At 45.6% G+C, this 19,966-nt stretch overlaps 1 protein-coding gene across 3 annotated transcripts in view; it reads left to right on the top strand.

Annotated features, from left to right (window-relative positions):
* The window catches only part of GOLM2 (golgi membrane protein 2), an 801,157-nt gene that overhangs the window by 90,305 nt on the left and 690,886 nt on the right, over nucleotides 1–19,966 (top strand). For all 3 annotated transcript variants that reach the window (XM_069624194.1, XM_069624193.1, XM_069624192.1), the window contains exon 3: nucleotides 18,246–18,348. In XM_069624194.1, coding sequence (XP_069480295.1) covers nucleotides 18,246–18,348 — 103 coding nt within the window. The remainder of the gene's footprint in view (nucleotides 1–18,245; nucleotides 18,349–19,966) is intronic.

Below are 19,966 nucleotides of genomic sequence, written 5' to 3' on the forward strand. Positions count from 1 at the left end.
CGCCATAGGCGCCAGGCTCATAAAGGAAGGTGTTTTGTGCACTTACCTGATGCAGACCATGCTGCAAGATTCAGGCCTCCCTGAGACCTGAAAGGGACTATTTTTTCATTGGGACTATTTTGCCACTCGGGCGTGGCCAGGGAAGGATACTTACCTGGAACTACTTTGGGGGCTATTTAAGCCACGCCCAGACAGTAGCTCACGCTTCGTGTTGTTCTGCATCCAAGCAGCTGAACGCTCACCGTGTCTGCTCCTGCATCTGGTCTCCAGCCACGCCCGACTCGATCCTGGAACACCTGTAAGGAAAGAAGAGAAAGGTGAAAACCAAGAATTTTATCAAACTTCTTACCTGCATCCGGAACCTTCACGCCAGCATTCCCGAGAAAAGACTTTCATTTAAAAGCACCGCGTTGCTCGCTGCAGCGCCGCGCTTCACTCACCTGTCCTCGGGAGTTCTTCTGGCTCCACCGCGACTGTCTGCACCGGTCGCCACATCTCTGCGCCTAGGGGAGAGAAGAAGAGACAAAAGGTGAGCAGAAGGAACATATGAGGAAAGCCTAATTTTCCGCCATAACACTTACCGGTCTCCTGTTGGTGGACCATTCCTTATTTCGGGTCGGCGCCGCTTCGTTGGCAGGTACCGCACCCCGGCCCCTATGGGGAAAGGACAAAAGACATTACTGGAGGAATATAAAGACATTAAGAGGGATCGCCCCCATCGCTAACTCACCTGAGTTTACCATCGGCAATTCAATCCCTCAACGCATCGCCTTCATTCTGCACCTGAAATAAAGGACCGATCACAGGTTAGGAAGGCAACAGAAAAGGAGGCTCTACACTTGAACTTTTGTAATCTTCATACTTACGGCGTTCCGCTCGGAAAAGTCAAGTGGATTTTGCCAGCGCCATTCTGAAAACCAGTGAAGTAACTGGACAAACACGCACCCCTGCACCAGAAGCAGGATGGAGAGTTCATCCTTTCAAACCATAAAGTGAACTTCAACCGGGGATTTCGGAGGAAGTTGGGGAAGAACGAAGGGGAGAAGGGGGGAGCAAGCACACTATTCTGCAGACTGTTAATCCCCTTTCTCATCTGCAGAAGGATATTCCTACGGGCCAGACAAGCAAGATTTGAGGGTCCTGTTCAGTCGGTGTTCCGAGTTCTGCGCATCACGCTCGAAGAGGCCACAGCAACCCAGACTAGACCAGCGCCTCCGTGGGAGTCAGGTGAGCGTTACAGTTAAGCTGAAAGTTGCAAGTGGCAACATTCTCTGAGGAAAGATGACTTGTATGTGAATAAACTTTATGAAACCGAAATAGGTATCAAATACAGAGTGGTCCGGCGCCACGTGGGCGCTCACTCGAAGGTTTCTGTTTGGTATCCAACTGAGCATGTAAGAATCGTGGACCCTGAAATGGAAGTGGTCCTGCAGCGGGTCAAACTAAATCCCGTGCACATTCGAAAGTCTTTGATAACCTACAAACTGAAATTGGTCCGAGCCCGGCTGGGGGAGACTAATTGTATAAAAAGGGATTTGAGCCCAGATGAGGTGGATCCCGGGTGAACAGTAAAACTCACCTGAGAAGATATTGTTGTGGCAAATGTGAACCCGACTGAGGGATGCCTACAAACTAAAATTGGTCTGAGCCCAGAAGAGGGGAGGCTAATTGTTTTAAAGGGGCCATGATGTTGGTAAAAGGACCTGTGACCTTGTGCCGAAGAAGCCCAAAGAGTGTGCTCTGCTTGAGTGACCCGCCTTGTCCCATGCTAAAATGTGGGGAAGGGAGGCCAATGGCCTAACCTTCCTGATTTACCATTTTGTGAACACTTCTTTCTTTTTTTTGAACATTCTCCCACAATATTTAGTAGCATAGCGGTAGGGATTGGCAATAGTTTTCTTTTTAGTATAGGCCCTTTTTTTTTATTTGACTAGACTCCACTTGGACTATATTATTATTATTTGATGGTCGTAGCTTGTTTCCATCTTAGATTTCGGTTTAGTTCAATAAACACCCTTGAATTGTGATCACTTGTGTCTGTCTTACTTTGATACCTTGCCTTCCTTACACACGCGATCACTCCGTTAATCCAAAACGAGTTCAACAATGGATGTGATGGCTATTCACTTCTCACGCGACTATTGCAGCTTTCGGAATAAGCACGAGTGCTCCAATTCAATTGTTCACAGACTTTTACTCGATTTAAAAGTTACGTGAGTTACTTCAGAGCTGGATATAGTTACCAGCAAGGATTGTGGAGTGAATCTGAACGCCGTGCTTGCTCACCGGCTTCAGAGAAACTGCGGTTGCGAGTATCTGTTTCCCCTGACTTCCTCGACCACTGCTGCTACTTCTGGCTCACTTGGGACCCACACCCTTCTCCAGCACATGTTTCTCTGTTTTCCCTTTCTGGGACTCGCAGGCTCTTTCTGGCATATTTCCTTCTTCCATGACAAGCCTGCGACAAGCCATGGCGGTCGTTCACCATCTCTCCCTTTTTCGCTGCCTTTGTTTCTCGGCCTCTCGAAGTTTCTGCTGGGATCCTCTGCTTCGTGCCCGCTTCTGAGGTAAACTCTGCAGCTGAACTCCTGCGAACGCCCAGCAGCCCTGCGCTGACTTATGGAGTACCCGCAGCGTATTCTTTCTCTCCAACATGTTTTCTTCTCTGCCTCCTTTAGCCGGATGGCTCCACAGCACTTCGGTCCTCCGGTGCAAACCGAGAGAAGCAGCTTTCTCCTTCCAGCAGTGTGCCCTAGTCCAATGTGGCTGTTGTTTAAATCTCCCGGCTACAGGTATGTGCACATAACCACTAGAGCAAAGCCTGTACTCTTGGTCTTTTCCGCTCTGCATTACTTGGCTGATCTACCTCGTAGGAGTATCTTTGTAGTTATGGGAATGGTAGTCCATTCTTGATGCTTTACATACTAAGTCTGGCTAATGTTCTTTAAGGGCAAGTCAGAAGTATCAAAAGGTGTTTTCATGAGACCTCCACACATCTTGAGAAAAGGTCTTCCGTATGCTTTCTCAATGGATGAGGGGAGGTGTAACATGCCATTAGGGCATTGGTTATGGATGGAGTATCCTCAAGAGAGGAAGGGGAATACCATGCCTTGTCCGATGGTGCCTGCTACTCTTCCGGTAGTTGTCTCCCCCCTCATGTGATCTTCCCTCATATAGCCGCCCCCAGCGCTAGGATCAGGTTGCGGCTGCCGTGCCCTGGCCTCATGGGGATTGTTCACCAGCAGATTCATGACAGGTCTTATAGGTATTAAATGGTGTTATCCATGCTCATTTGGAAAAGGACTTCCCACACGTTCTCTTTCAAAATAATAAGAGAACAATTTTCAAAACACAAGTATTAGATTATTGTGTGACAATAAGAGACCGGAAATACAGCAGGGAGAATAGGTAGGTGTAAAACACGGGGGTTGGGCATTTTCTTTCAGTAAAGACAGGTGAACTGAAAGTCAGGAGCAGACTTGGCTGCACATAGTGATGGGGATGGTAAATGGATTTAAGGTTGGAGGAACTTGGGGCATAATGAGCATTGGCGCAGCATGGCTAACTGAAAAGCAAGATTTCTTCTTCTCTGGTCAGTACGCATTTCCTGGTGCATGCCTGTGGTGGACTCTCTAGCGGTAAGGGCTGGGGTACCGTGGTATCTACACCTTGCCTCCCGGATCTTCTTCGAATTGTATTGGTTTCATGACAACAAAGAAAGGTACAAACAAGCTGGGGGGGGGGGGCAACACCTTACATTATACCCTGCTTCTTCCAATTGTAACCCCCCCCTTCAACTCCCCCTCACACCCCCCCTTTTCAACCTATAACGTGAGTATTCCGTCTCTGGTTTCACAAGTCTGTGTGGAGAGGCCCATTATTATTGCTCCAGTCTCTGCGTATCTCTTGAATTTGCACGTCCCTTGGCCAGTGCCAAATCAAGTCCCACTGGGTAATCTCTGCCTTTCCCCTTCCTTCCTACCCAAAGTTGGTGCAAAACTGTTGCCATTCCCCTTCCATGTCTCCCCTGCCCCCATGAATTGCAGCCGTGATTTTTTCCATTAAGTAAATGTCCTTGGCCGTATCCGATCATTCCTTCCGACGTGGCAGTTCTTTTCTTTTCCAACATCTGGCTATGCACGCCCTTGCCACTAACAGGAAGTGTGACATGTGGGGCAGGCTTTGCCAGTGTCATCCTAGATTTTCCAGCCTGAACGGTATCATTACGGTATCTTGCCCCCATTCCGTCCCCACTGCAATCTTAATCCATCCTAGGACTTTGGTCCAATACATCTTAACCATGGGGCATCCCCACCACATGTGCCAATAATCCGCTCTGTCCCCGCAATCATGCCAACAGAGGGGACTCACCGTCTGAAACATTTCAGAGAGCCGCACTGTGGCATATTGCCACCTATGCGACAATTTCACACCATGGAGATTTTATACTGGCATGCTATGGATGTTTTACCAGTCCTCCTACACATTAATTCCCACCTCTGCCCGAGCCCTACCACCGATTCTTCAACCCCCCCGCCGCACGCCCAATGTTTCTACCAGAGCTCTTCATAGCAGTAATATGAGGCCCGGCATGGTCGAATGCCCATCGAATACTTTTTCAAACAGTGTTGGGTCTCTCTGGATCCAGTTGCGCCATTTCTCTCTGCACAGGACTCCCTTCAACCTAAGATATAGAAGGACTGGCAACCTTTCAATCCCCAGAGTAGCCTCCAACTCCTGTATTCCAATACATTTCCCCTCTACCCACAGCTGACCGACTCTGGACAGTCCTGCCTCGAACCAACCCTGAAATCTCTCCAGTTCTGGCAGTGGTGTTGCTAGGTCTGGAAAAGATCCGGGGCTGCACAAATGTCAGAACTGTCGGGACTCGGGGCTAGGTAGCCTTTTGGTTGTAGACCCTGAGATTCTATCTCAGGCTACAACCAAAAGAGCCAGGGCTATAGCCCTCTAAGCCACCCCCCCCCCCCCCCCCCCCCCAGCAACGCCTCTGGTATTTCATCCCACACTGGTGGGACCCAGATGTGACTCATCAGCGAGGGCCATGTAGTGATCCGTTGCCTGCCTGCTCCCCTTCCCCAAACCTCCCAGTAAACTTCCAGATAGGGGTTATCTCTAATTCTCCTGGGGAGCTGCCCTCTTAGGACCCAAAGCCACTCCCTCACCCTGGCCGGGCGCAGATGAATATTTTCCAGAACGATCCATTGTTTGTCCCTGTCTTTTCTAATGTGGGGTACCATTGCCCTCATGCTGATTTGTAGTATAACCCCAGATCTGTGAACCCCCCTTCTCCTTATGTAATATCAACGTGTCATATCCCACCCTCTGTTTCTGATCTTACCATAGGAACGCAACACCTGAGACTTAGCCTCCCTCAGAAGTGCCTCCGGGGCTTTCACAGGTAACATCTGCAAGAGGTAAAACACTCTGGGCAGGAGGTTCACTTTCAAGGCATTCAACCTGCCCATCCATGAAATGTGCCCTTTTCCCCAGCCCAGCTGCCTCACCCAAGTCTCTCCCCTGCCTAACTATGGTAACTCCTAGGTACTGTATTTTCTCTAACTTGATTTCCAACGCCAGGGGACGCAGGGTCTCCTCATCTCTCTGGCTTTCCTCCGCAAATGGGAAGATGGTAGATTTCCCCTTGTTCCCGTTGAAAGCCTGAATATTCTCCGTATTTTGCAAATAATATCTAGGGACGCCGGGATTCACCAGATGGAGGAGGACATAGTCTGCATAAAGTCCTACCTTGAATTCCATCTCCCCGACACTGATCCCCTCCACCTGTGGGGCCTGCCTGAGCTGCTCCGTGAGCAGCTCCATTGACAGAGCAAAGAGAAGCATAGAGAGGGTGCAGCCCTGCCTTGTGCCACTCTGCAGCCTAATAGACGCAGATTGCCTTCCATTGGCTGCCATCTTCGCCACCAGGGAAGCATACAATGCTCGAATTCCCTTCAACATTTTTTCTGCTAATCCGTATTTCTGTAAAACACTGTAAAGAAAGCCCCAATTCACCCGATCGAACGCCTTCTTAGCATCCAGGGCCACCAGCACCGGGTTACCCATCCCCTTCACTGCCTCCTCCATCAGATGCAGCGTTTTGCGCAGTGTCTGCCCCCCTGCCTCCCCTGTATAAACTCCACCTGGTCAGAATGGACCAGGTGCGCCATCACCCCCTCCATCCATGTGGCCAATATTCTGGTGAAAATCTTGGCGTCCACATTTAACAGAGATATTCGGCGGTAAGATTTACAATTCCCAGGATCCTTCCCCTCCTTTGGTATGACTGTTATCAACACCCCACCAAAAGATGGGGGTGTCCTCCACGTGGACAAGACATGATTGAACAATCTAGCCATGTGTTGCGCCAGGCTGCCTGAGGATACCTTGTTACTGCGGTGTATCCGTCTTCACTGGGGGCCTTCCCTAATTTCAACCGGCTAAGTGCTCCGAGTACCTCCTCCTGAGTGATTGCGGTCTCCATGTCTTTCAGCTCTTTCTCCCGCAATCTCATTCAAATACCCCTCCACCTCTTCTCCATATAATTGTTAATAAAATACAGCGAGTTCTTCTAAAACTTAATTCATCCATGCTAGTATGTAGCATCCCCAACAGCTGAAACCCACCTATACGCTTTTTGTCCCCAGAGCTTTGCTGCCAGCAGGACATCAGCCTTGTCCCCCTTCCTGAATACAGCCGTCTCTAATACCACTGTTTCAATGATTGGAGGCCTGCGACCACCCTCCCCACCTCAATTTCCCTCAGCTCCTGTCAACTGCCCCAAGCCAGTCCCAGATCCTCCTTAACGTTATTCCCCCAACCTGGCTTTCCCGTCTCCAGTGCCCTTATTTCCTTCCTCAGCGTCTCCGCTCGAAGTGTCCCGATTCTCTATTTAGCCATGCCCTCATGTATCAGGAGGCCCCGCCACATAGCTTTATCTGCCTCGCACACCGTTCCCAGGTCTAGTTCCCCTGTATCATTAATGCTAAAGTATTCTTCAATGATGGCCTTCGTTTCCTCGAGAAAGACTACGTCTTTCATATGACTACATATCATTACGGCGCCAGAGAGATTCCCTCGTTTTAAGGCCCAACAATGAAAGACATGGAGACCATATTGTGGTCCTACCAACTAACAGGCATAGGTGTATTCGCTACCAGGTAGAGGTAGGAGATTCCAGTGAAGAGGGGCAAGCAGCTCAAAAGATTGAAAGCGAGATTGTGCACAAGGGGCATGAGGAACGAGTCCAGCAGAGCGGAGAGGCAGAAGAGGAGAATAGAATGAGAGAAGAGAAACAAGACCATAAAGGGATTTGAATACTAGACAGAGGAAATTGAATTTGAGCTGAGAATGAAAAGAAAGCCATCCAAGAGAGTCGAGAGAAGAGGAGATTAAGTCACGATAGGAAAGTAAACGGAGTGAGCGAATGGCGGAATGATAGATTGATCTAAGAGGGGCTAGGCGAGAGCAAAGGCGGCCAAAAAGTAGAACAGAACAGTAGAAGAGCCGAGAAAAGATTAGTGAAGAAACCAGAAGCTTAGTGGCACAAAAATTAAGAATAGGGTGATTTTTACGAATATTGTAGAGGTGAAAATGACAGGCGCGAGAGGTGAGTGAGATAGGATGGGTGAAAGAAAAATTAGTCAAGATAGAGACCGAGATTACGGGCAGTCAGGGAAATCAACAGATTTGAGGGAGGATGGAGGGCGGAGGTGGAAGAACATTAGCAGGAAAGAAAGGAATTTGGTCTTTCCAGTATTTAAGGTGAAAAAATGAGAAGTCGTCCATGACTTAATAGCAGTAGGGCAGGAAGAAAGAGTGGAATGGATGTCGGGTGTGGAAGATGAGAAAGAGAGAGAGCCGAGTGTCATCCGCATAGAAGTGATGTGACACTCCGAAGGAAGAGATAACAGGGGCAAGAAAGGAGGTGTATAAAGAAAAGGTCCAAGGACAGACCCTTGTGGGACTCCGTGATTGAGAGGGAGAGGAGGATTTTGCCGCCCTAGGATACGGCGAACGTACGGTTTGATAAGAAGGAAAACCAGAATAGGACAGTACCACAAAAACCAAATGAGGAAAGCGAGTCAAGAAGCAAAGAGTGGTCCACCATGTCAAAAGCAGCAGAGAGGTCAAGAAGAATGACAGAAGAGTGTTCTGAGTAGCGAGCAGTAAGAAGAGTTGAGTACAGAGGTCAAGGCGGTTTCAGTGGAGTGGCAGGGACGGACAACAGACTGAGTGGGGGGAGGAGAGATGGGTCAGAAACAAAAGATGAAATTTGTGAATAGACAATAAGTTCGAGAAGCTTATATATGAAGGGTAGGAGAGAAATAGGACAAAAGTTAGTCCATGGAAGGATTTGCTGTGGGTTTTTTGAGAATAGGTATGATGGTCGCATGTTTAAAAGCTCATGGAAAAGTTGAGTTAGCGAGGAACATATTGAAGAAGGAGGTGGGAAAGATACCAGAAGTGAATAGACTTTAGGAATGAGTAATGAGGGAAGAGGGTCACTGGGAGCATGCGGTAGGGTGAGTTTTAGCCAGAAGAAGGGCCACATCAGAGTCAGATATAAAGGTGAAGTTGGAGACGGTGATAGAAGGCACTGGGAAGGATAATGAAGAATTGTTAATTGAAGAAGATGATAAAATGTCCTGACGTAGAGAGTGAACTTTAGAGGAGAAGAAGCGAGCAAGATCTGAAGCAGTTAGGGATGATGTAGTGGAAGGATCCGGTGTAGGAAGAGAAAGAATACGAGTCAAAGTTTGAAAAATACGGCGAGGATGTGTGGACTGGCTGTTAAGAAGATCGGCGAAGTGCGTTTTGCTGATTTGAGGCAATTGTCGTAGAGAGTATGGTAAGACAAGTAGGTAGACTGATTAGCCAGAGAGTGATCTTTGCACCATCGCCTTTAAAGGCGACATAGAAGACGGTGCATAGATACGAGCTGAGGAGAAAGCCAAGGTTGGGCAGGTTTACGAGTGGGATAAAGGAGGATAGAGGATAGAGTTGGTCCATGCTACAAAGAAGGGGAGGACGTGGCTTCGTCCGCAGAAAGAGTGGAGAAATGAGTGAGACGGAAGTGAGTTTATGCAAGTGTCATAGAATGGTGAAAGACTAGAAATTGTTGATGAGTACAAATAGCTGGGTCTCAACATCAATAATCACAACTTAGACCAGCCATACCCAACAGAGTTGCAAAGTAAAATCACAACAGCCACTTCACAAGCACAAATTCATGCAAAGTATGGAAACCTCTCTTGCTCCCCAATAATAACCTTCGATATACAAAAAGTGGCCCCACCCTTTCTGTATGGTGCGGAAACTAAAGTTTGTAGACCAGAACTGCACTGGACAAGACTCGAAGGTTCCTTTTGGAAACGTGTTCTAGTTTTGCCAAAAAGTCAGCCTATGTGCATTCTTAGATTTGAAGTAGTCCTAACATAATTATTTGTAATGTATAGTTGGAAAGCTTGCTCTTTTGTATAGAAAATGCCTCCTACCAGAGAAGTCAACTATGCTTTTGAGTACGCTGTCGAGTTATATGATTAATTCTGAACATTCCTTTTTCCAGGAATGGAGAAATCAGATTGTCTTATTGTTTACCACCGCTGATATCTCAGAGGATTTACTGCTATCTGATCTGATATGAGCCAAACACAAGTTATAGCTACATACTGGATACGCACCATCCAAGCATGCAAGATGTACTAGTCATTTAAAGACAATCCATTAGTGGAAAAAAAACTTTGCACCACAGAATCTTTCTTATTGAAATTTCCTAGTCCGGAGTTTGGAAATGCCTTCTTATGCATCTGCCTTAATCTTTGCAAAACCAGAGAAATTCAAGCCAGACGACAAGAAATCCCCAAAAGCAATAACATCTGCAGATTCAGCTGCAGTGAACATCCATGTGAAAACGTGCAACATTTACTGATTGAATATCCGGCACTATGACAACAGCGAGCTAGATAGCTGAGATTCTACTTTAAAGACTTAAGAATGCTACCACCACAATCCTTGTGGCAAAAACTCTTCATACCAAGTTACCAATGGTTCAAATTGCAACTGTAAAGTTTGTTTTATCTTTAAACCTTAATTAGATCAAGAAATCCATTTTGTCGGTGATATCACAACTAATTCCTCTACTTTTTTGTTTTAGTGAAGTCATTTAAAAAAAAAAAAAATTGCATTGTGAATTAATCATGTCTTCATTTCAATTCAATTGTAGAGGATTTTTAGTATTGCGACTTATTATTAACAATGTATGTTCTAAATGTTTTCTTATAGGATGTATTGAAGTGTTTATCAACAGCGTATGTATTTTATTTCTTTTCATCTGTCAATGAATAATGTGAATGAATAGTAATTGAAAGGTTGATGTATTCAACCATAACAATAAAAAAATAAAGGTAATACATTGCAGTGCCAACTAAAAGATATATTGTGTTGAAAAAGGTGCACATTTGTGACATGGCTGTCTCTAGGGTCTGTGATGAAACTGATGATGTCATCACTTCTTACACTGCAGTAACTTCGCCCTATGTGGCCAGGGGATGGTCGCCACTACTGGTCCTGACCCTGGGGCCGACTATGTGAGGGAGGACCACTTGGTGGGAGGTGACTTCAAGGGGATGACACAACATCATTAGGAAAGGTCACATAACCTCCTACCCTTCTAGGGATGTTCCCTCCATTCTTCATGCCTTAATGGCAAATTGCAACACACGTACCAGATCTACTTTAAGTAATCCCCAACATGACATAAACAACAATATATCACTGAGACGAGAAAGAGGCAGGGAGCAGTAATGATCACTCCCAAAAGGTTCCCATACTAGTTTCCTCAACATCACATAAGGAATAACGTTTTAAGAACTGAGATGAGAAAGAGGGATAGAACAATGAAGATCACTAAGACCGGTAAGCCCACAGCATCCTAGTCTTTGGAAACTATTCAATCATGCTGGGAAGTTTAAAACCAGTGCAGTTTACACCAAGCAGAGAGGGCTACAGATACTGAGCTGCGCAGCGACCTGCATGGACACCGACCAGTGCGCTGAGGTAGAGGACGCCGTGGGAAATGGTGTCAAGGTTGACCCAGATGGCAGAAGAGGAAACCAGAGTGCAGACGGGCTCACCGCCCGAGAGCGCAAGTCAGCAGGAATCTTATATAGACACAGCGAGGGTGGAGCGGCTAACTGGATGTATGCTGAGCAAGAAAACTGAGGAGAACTGAAGCAGAGAAGCGTGAGTGTCACTAAACGCACCTGGTAAACCCAGGTAAAAAAGAAGGGTTACCGGGTTTCCTGAGAGTGTAGGTCACTTCATAGAAGCAACACGTGAGCAAAGTGAAATCTGTGAAGAAGCTAACATACATCTAAGCTATGCCACGAACGGGTTGTTGAAACTGTATTTTAAAAGAGAAAGCAAAGTCATTGTGAAAGGAATCCAAGTAAAAGTGAAGGCACTGGCAAAAGGGGCAGAGGCCCATTTTATGAAAGAGATGTATTCTTGAAATGAACACTGTTAAACAAGGAACAATACGCCAAGAGTGGGAAAATATCATTTCATGGATAAAAGGAGATTGTACAGGGTCACACAAGGAAGGTCCATGCCCTTAAGATTGTCAAGTGCTACAAGAGTTAAGACAGTAAAAGGAGAATTCCTAGGAAGTCCTATACCCTTAGGATTCTAAATTATTTGAAATGTGAAAAGATACCCAGGAAAAGGAGTACTGTGAATGTGCCAAAAGGAGGGAGCTATCCTCTTGGGGTTCTAAAGAACTTGGTTATTCTGTGTTTGAACTTTTCATGTTTGTAAAGGAAATAGGCGGAATGGAGCCAATCCCTGCAACTGTGAATAGTATCCACTTGGAACTTTTTAGTTGGATTTACATCTTTGTGTTGAAGTCGCATGTGTGCACCTTGAGATCCGGAGACACTGTTCTTTGCACTTTAGAGTTTGTTTTTAGAGTGAGGGCCAGAAAAGGATTTCGGACATAGGACATATTTTTACTTGCACGTCTTAACAAAGGACAGTTCCCTTCGTTTTTGGATGAGGTAGGAAAATACCTCCTAGATTAGAGAGAGTGAGGCATTTTCCAACCCCTTATTATTTTGAATGAAAGAGTATATCCAAAACCATGAGTCCTATGTGTCTGTCTCTCATTCCTGGCTCTTCACAGGTCCCAAAAGTGGACCAACATTACGTTGCTCAGTTCTTGGCGGTTCAACGCTAACGAACCAGGCTTCAGAATGCTGTCTTTTCTGGTCGAACTAGGTTTGGCTGCAGCACGCCACGCTGCTCCAAGTGTCCAGCTGGCGTCAAGTCAGTTTGAAGTGGTTGCCCAGCACAGTTCACAAAGAAGCCCCAGTTTATTCTTTATGGGTGTAAGGAAAGTTGGACTTTTTTTTTTTTAAATAGAGCAAGGGATCATCGCTCAAAGAAGGATCTATTTTAGTAATGTAACCGGCTGGCAGTCAGTTGCAAGTACAATTAAGATGGTGGCAGCAGAGAGTATGAGTCCCAGATTGCATTTATTTAATGATGCGGGGGAAGGGGTGTAAAGAAGTTGGTGCTAGGGAAATGGTGAATTTGGTGAAGGTTTTTATGGTGAACAATCCCATCAGGAGCTTACGGGCTGATAAGTTAGTGGAATCAGTAGGCTGATGACGAAGCACTCCACTAAAGACAGAACAAAAAGTGGTGTTCAACCAGACATATCGTAGCTTCTTCTAATCGTATGACTAATGGAGCTATCTGAAGTGGTCACCTAGGGGAGTCTATACAGCAATGATGAAGGGGATTGCAAGCTTTACAGGTAAATGGTTAAAGTAAAATGTATTTGCTATACCTATAAAATCGAGGCATTAATTGATAGATTTAAGTATGTAAAATGAAATGATTTTGTTTTGCCTGTAGACATTTTGCATATGGTCTAATAGTACAGTATACTGTTTTTTTGATACTCTGCATTACAAACACAATGCCAGTAACATTTCTTTTTTTTTTTTTAAATGCCCTCCAAATATTTTATGGAAGGGTGTTGGCAACCTACCCTCTGTGTTTGCAGAGACCCCCTCTGATAGTCATCTTGAAGGAGCTCTTATGGGCATCTTTGGAACTCCGAAGGCCTCCTGGATATTCTCAACTTTAGTTTCAACATGGAGATCGAAATCTACTGCACAGTTGATGCAAATTGTGGCAAGTCAGAAGGATTCGAACCAAAGGACATTTTCATATTTAAATTAGAAGAAAACGTCCCCTGACCCTACTACTAAAATGGGGCTCCCTTGCTAACAAAACTAAAATAAGGTGCTACTCTATACTCAATAAAAAGTATTCCTCGGTCCATAACCTATTATCTTAACTGGCCCTACCACTTAGCAAAACGTAACAGAAAATGGGTGGAGTGCCCTGCACTCTTCGTTATCCCCAAAGGTGTCTCTAGTTGTCCCAGGAATCCCTCCTGGGTCTGTATCCAATAGAATTAGAAATATGTAACTGTTCTTCTCAAAGAGAACTGTTCTTGTCACAGTTCAGTCAGCTCTCCACTTTGCCTATGGGCCCTGGTGTTTTTTTGGGGGTTCCTCTGTCTCAATGTCTCCATTCTTATCTCTCTCTAATCCGGTTGACCCCTCTTTCCATTAGGTTTTCTTAGTTCTCTGGGTCCCTGTGACTCGTCGGGAGGTTTATACTGCTTGACTTTCTCGGGTCTCCACAACCCTTTTCCTGGTCTTGCGTTCTTTCTTTCCTGATCCCTGTCACTTGTGGTTGTTTAGGGTAGTCCTTGCTTCTTCCCCCACTTGGTGTTTTACTTATCCTCTGTGTCCCCCTTTTCTGTTTGATCCTTTCAGTTCTTGGTTCTGATGTTAGCCTCCGAGCTCCCCTCATATCTGTTCTTTGCTTTTCTTATCTCGCACTCTCTCGCACTCGGTTCCTGAATTTGGCGTCGGTTTGCGGGCACCGGGACACCACATCCTCTGCGTGGTCTCAGAGCAGTTGGCTCAGTGCCTTGCTGGGCACAGGTTAGCGGACTGTACTGCTTATGTAACATATGAATAAATAATCTATGCCAATCAAGAAATGCATGGAGGCCATCTTTACATTTGCCACAAGGATTAAATGACCTGGCAGACCCCCAACACTAGCAATGTGTATTGGTGAGTGTGACCCTACACGTTGTTAACTGATCAAAATTGCAACTGCAGGTCTACAGATTCAAGAACAGGTGTTGGAGCTGGTGGAGCTAGAACAACCCCAACACCCTGCCCGGGAAAGCAAAGAAGGCTACTACAATTCTACGTTGCACTGGCCGTACAGAGGAGGAGAGCGAGAAGAATACAGCTCTTCCAGTGATATGCGGCAAGCAGCTTTCATATCAGCGATGCGAAAATGGCAAGACAGAAGAAAACAGACTTTGCTGCCCAGCAATATGCGGTAAACAGCCTTCCTGGGAAGTGTTGGTGTACATTAAGAAGGAAATCGATCGTGTTTCCTCACGGCAGAGAAGTGAATCTCTTGTAAAGTTTACATTTTCAAATGCGTGCGTGCACTTTGAAATGACCTGAATCGCGTCTTAGTAAGCAATAAGAAATGGGAGGCGTCGGTATCCAAGATGCGTTCCCCATAGTATAGTGTGTGCCTGGGCCTTCTATGGAGAGGAGTGTGCGAGCGTCTTAAATGACGCGTCATAGTCCATAGCAACGGAGCAACGCCCGTTTGCAATGAGAAGAGGGAGGCGTCCGTACACGTCGCAGCCTCCCATAACAAAGCGTATGCCTGGGCTTGCGTCCATAGCAACGGTCACATGCACCAGTTGAACAGCGACTGATGTATCGGTGTACCGACAGCGTTTCCAACGCAAAAGTATATTGATTTGAAATGGCCAAACGAGGAAACAGCGTGTATGCCCAGGGCCCCCAGGGGAAGGATGTGCACGCAAGCTTGGTTTGCTTTGCTGACAGTCATGCAACGTGGAAACTGAAGGTGAGAGTGCTGAATAGCACACGCTGCAGTTGTATTGAGACCCTTCATCAAGGCAGTTGTTTGTGGTCCAGGATTGCCATCCATTAACTACTGGTAGCACCACGCAGAACCTGGTGGATATAATTTGAGTGCCATTAGTTCCCTGTTTCGTCTTTTGCTGGGGTGGCAGGTGAGAGAGAGGTGTGAGCCATGGCAATGGCAGGAGTTCCAGGCCCACCTGTATTTATGGCCAGCCCTGGCTCAGTCAAAATAAAGTGGGCAGCCTGGAAGAAAGGCTTCATACATTATGTTAAGTCAGCGTGTGGGAACAGAATTTCTGCTGAACGCAAGGCCTCTTTTTTTAATTAAATTTCTTGGGATATGAAGGTCAATGAATTTATGAAACATTGCCTGAAATCCCGGATTTGGATCAAGAAAGCGGGGTGAACGAATTTGACAATGCATAAATGAAACTCGACCGTCATTTTGATGTTGGAACTAGTACTGTATTAGAAAGGTACAACTTTGGAGTGAGGGAGTAGCGAGAGGGAGAGAATTTAGACTAGTACATTACAGCATTATGCCATCTTTCCCTAGGTTGTAAATTTGGAGAGAAACTTGATGAGCACATACGTGATCAGTTTGATACACTGTTTGAATGATAAGATAAGGGAAGAAATGTGGCTAAAAGATGAGCCGTATTTGGAGGAGGTGATGGCCATAGCAAAAAGGGTTGAGCATACTATGCATTGTCTGGCTAAGTTAACGAGAAAAGAGAATAGGCCCATGTCTAGTGAGATATTGAGAGTGGATGATCCGGGTAAAGAGTATAAGCATGCCAAGAAGAATGGACAGGAGAAGCCATCTAAGGGTTTTGAGACAGGTGATGAGAGAAATAATAGAGCGAAGGGTGCTAAGCGAGAGTAGAGGTTGTGTTTTCGTTGTGCAAGCTCAAGTAATTTTGCTATTTCACTGGTGTCCCCGGGTAGAGTGATATGCAACAAATGTAAAAGGTGGGGGCACTAGGCAAATTGCTGCAAGAACTGTGCGTTGGGAGTGGGAAGGGAAGTACTTAATGTGGGTGAGGATATGCAGCAATCGTCGGGTGAGGAGGAGTAAGAGCGTGTTGAAGTCGTTACAGTGAACATGGTAATTGTTGTGACAGTACATTCGGAAACATTTGTGCAAATGGAAAGGTAGTACGCCTGATGGCTGATTCTGGAGCTAAATTGTTGTTGATGTCGCAAGAGGTATATGAGGGTGTTATAGGTGGGAAGGTGGAGAATCTAATGCCGTCAGATAAAAGACCTGGTGGATATAATTGTGGAAAAATCGATGTTCTAGGATATTTTGTTGCAGGATTTCAATTCAAGGGGAGGGAAACACAAGGAAAAATGTCACAAGCAGTGGTGAGTCACTGCTTGGGTGGAAGGACCAGAAAGGATTAAAAATAAGGCTTGATCCCAATACACGCGAGCAAGTATTGAATGTGACAGAAGGTTTGAGTGTGATTGATAGTTTCCTGGATGTGTTTTCTGAAAGGATTGGGTGTGTGAAAGAAATGGTTCACACAATTGTCCTAAAGGAGTGGAGCAAGGCAGTGGGGGCAAAACTTTGTCCTGTTCCGATGGCTCTCAGGGATGGGGTGCGAGATGAGCTCAAGAGGTTGTTGGAGGCAGGCATAAATGAGCCTGCAAAGAGTGTTGTGTAGATATTGTCCTTGGTTATCGTGGAGAATGGAGGTTGTGAGTCGACCTGAGGGACAATACATGCGTTGCGGCGTAGGCAACCCGTACCAATTGAAGACTAAGCTGAATACAATCTTTGTTTCTTGAATACGGAACTTAGTGGAAACCTCATAAGAGAGTCGAACTGTTGCATACTGTTCAGAAGTAAACAGAAATTTAATTTCAAGCAAAACCATTAAATGCTGGATACTAAAAATTAATGCTACTCTAACTACAAGTGAAAAACAATTGTGAACTTTAAATATTGAAACAAACCATGAAGATTATTTCAACAGTCAGTTTCAACATATAAAGAAGGCACAATTCATGTTTAACCTTCAGATACTTTCGAAAACGTGTTTTCTCCCACACGCGACCACTCCCATACAAAGTATTCTTAGTTATTTAAATTTGAACAATAGATTGAACCAGAGCCCTTCGGAAACGTGTTTCTTCAAACACACGACCCATCCTACACAATGTATTTCTCGACTAGCTCAGTATAATGCTCATGCACCGGGTTTCTCAATGGATAGAAACTCACTGGTCGCGTTCAAAGGCTTCACAGCAGTCTGGATCGGGCGGCCTTATGCTCCTCACGTCTGGGGTCTCGCACCTGCCCCTCTGATACATACCCCTGTGTCCACGTCCCAGTACAGGGGAACGTAATATTTGTTTTCCTGGACAGAGTCCCAGCTCCCAAGCCACACTTGCGCTGACCTTCCTGCTGCTGTTCCACATATAGGCTTCCCCGTTCTCTCCCATAATGCTGGGCTGGCCTCCTTTTATACACCTGCAGCCCCTTGACCGGCTGCACGTGCGAGTATTCAATTAGCCCTGCCTGACCACAATTAATGGGACATGCCTGACCCTGACAGCTCTTAGCAGACCTCTTCTTCGTCCCAGTACCAGAATAGTGAAAGAGCATGGTCTTCATTGCTCTTAGTTGCTTCCTCATCCCAGTACTGTCAAGTGTCAGATAGGGAGAAATGAGGGGCATTGGCTCATATCAGATTATGAAGATGGGAGAAGGGTTGGGCACTAACAGGAAAAGGGGAATACTATGTCTCGCCCAAGGGCACCCCACTTCTATTCCCCAAAGACCCTCCACCCAGGTGATCCTCACGTCTCCGCCCCCAGGGTCTGGATACAATCGCGATGGCCTTTCCCTGGCCGCCTGCATAGAGGATCCAAGGGGTTTCGGAGTGAGAATACCCTACGGAGGGTATTGTGGTGTGGGCTCACCTCCAGAGCCTCCAAGGAAGTGGCTCCCCCTTCGGGAGAAGGGACGAATACCCCTGATTCATCACAGTGCCTAGCAAAGAAGTGTTAACCCGTGAATTTTAAATTACATTGCACTCTTCTGAGTTTCTAGTCCTACATATTGTAAAATAAGCCTTCAATACCACAAAAGGTTCTATAATCTGGTCTCATGGGATTTCTGGAGCACATTGTTTTATTGTATAGAAGCATTGTAACTTGGTTTCTGATATTTCTTTTTATTTTTGTTTTTTTGCATTTTTGTGGACTTTACAGAAAAACTGACTGATCTCAATCAGGCTTTTCTCCAGCGAGAAGATCAGCTTCATGAGTTGCACACCAACAATACTTACCTTCTGAACAGGCTGGAACAAGAAAGGTATGGTACTGATGTCTGTGACCTGTATTAAAAATGGTGGTGGTTGTTGTATGCTGATTGTCGTCCCTGCGGAATGGGGTGCAGTACTTGAGCACTGATTTCAGCATACTACATCTAGTGGTGCAGAGATTAAATGCTGATGGTTGTCAGAGGTCGTGTGCAACAGTAAAAGGAATCTGTTTGGGGCTGACCATGGTGTACTTCTATGGTTTGTTTGTGTGGGTATACCAAAACTAGGATCTGGAAATAGTATGCTTCCTTAAAGAGAAGAGGATTGACGCTTGCTGTATTGGTCTCAATTAAGAAGTGTTTGGAGGCTGGCTGTGATGGTTTGCAAACCATGCAAGAGAGGTTCTCATCATGTGATCTTAATTATTAATGACCACTAGTATATTAAAATAGTTTTGGGGACTTTTCTAACTTTACAAAAAATAAATGTCCATTTAAATAATTTCCAAAACAAAAAATCTATTTTCAACAATTATATAGCTTTTCTTTTTTCTTGAACTTTTTTTAATTGCGGGTACAGCAATTCAAAACAATAAGTCATATCAGTTTAGTGCAGTCAACACACAATGTTATGCCAAAATCTCCTGACATAAAATCCACATTTTATGGTTCTATAACCGTTCTCCACAATAAACACCCATTTATATAGCTTCAAGAGATTGGACAAAAGTAGCCATTCGGGCATGTAGGATAGCTCAGAGGTAATGCGCTTGTCTTGGAAGCAAGACTACACTGAGCAGCATGCGTCCGATATCCGGTCAAACGCTTAGAGGCTGGCCTCTGGCATGAAGCACAATATAAAAGCCCCATTTAATTGTTTAAAACATTTTCAGAGACCTAAATAGACTGAAAAGAGGAAATACCAGAAACCTAATTATCTTACGGACACCGAAGTGCAGAAATTGCTGACTGCTATGGCTGACCTTGTCTGGTTCAGCTGGTCAGTGAAGCCACTCACTACTGTGGCAATACCCTTGATCTTATATTGGCCCTTCCAGTGGTATCCCAGTTTGTCCTGTTCTTCTATTGACCTGGTCTGACCACTACATGGTCCTTTTTATCTGTGACTACACTACACTTTCTCTCCCACGAGGACTACACCTCCCCCTTAGTTCAGCAGGAACTGGCAGTCTGTTTAATTTACTGAGATCACTTCCCTGTTTCTCGACATGTGTGCTATTACTGCCTCTCCGGACATTGAGACGGTATCCCAAGCATTTGTCATCCTGTCTGATCAGCTGGCTCCTCTTAAACCCTGTGCTGCTAAGAGACTAGCCTCTGAACCCTGGTTTAACTCTCTTCTGTCTCTCCTACTACTGCGTAAGCAAGCGCAGCACAAATGACATCTGTGCTACTGCTCCAAGGTCAAAATGGCTTTCCACTGCTAGTCTCTTGCCAGTCATCTGGCGATAAACCACGCTAAGTGTGTACACTTTTCTAACCTAGTGGAGTCTTCTCTGAATAAACCTAGGGAACTCTTTTGGAGTCATTGACTCTTTATCTGCCATTCCCAACAAATCTGTTATCCCTTTGCAGTCTCTGTGCGTCTCTTTGCTTTTTATTGAAAAAATCTGTGGCCACATCACTTTGGCCAGAAAGGTATCTATAC

This window comes from Ambystoma mexicanum, chromosome 11 (assembly GCF_040938575.1).
Source record: "Ambystoma mexicanum isolate Mex_15411 chromosome 11, UKY_AmexF1_1, whole genome shotgun sequence".
NCBI classification, from domain to species: domain Eukaryota; kingdom Metazoa; phylum Chordata; class Amphibia; order Caudata; family Ambystomatidae; genus Ambystoma; species Ambystoma mexicanum.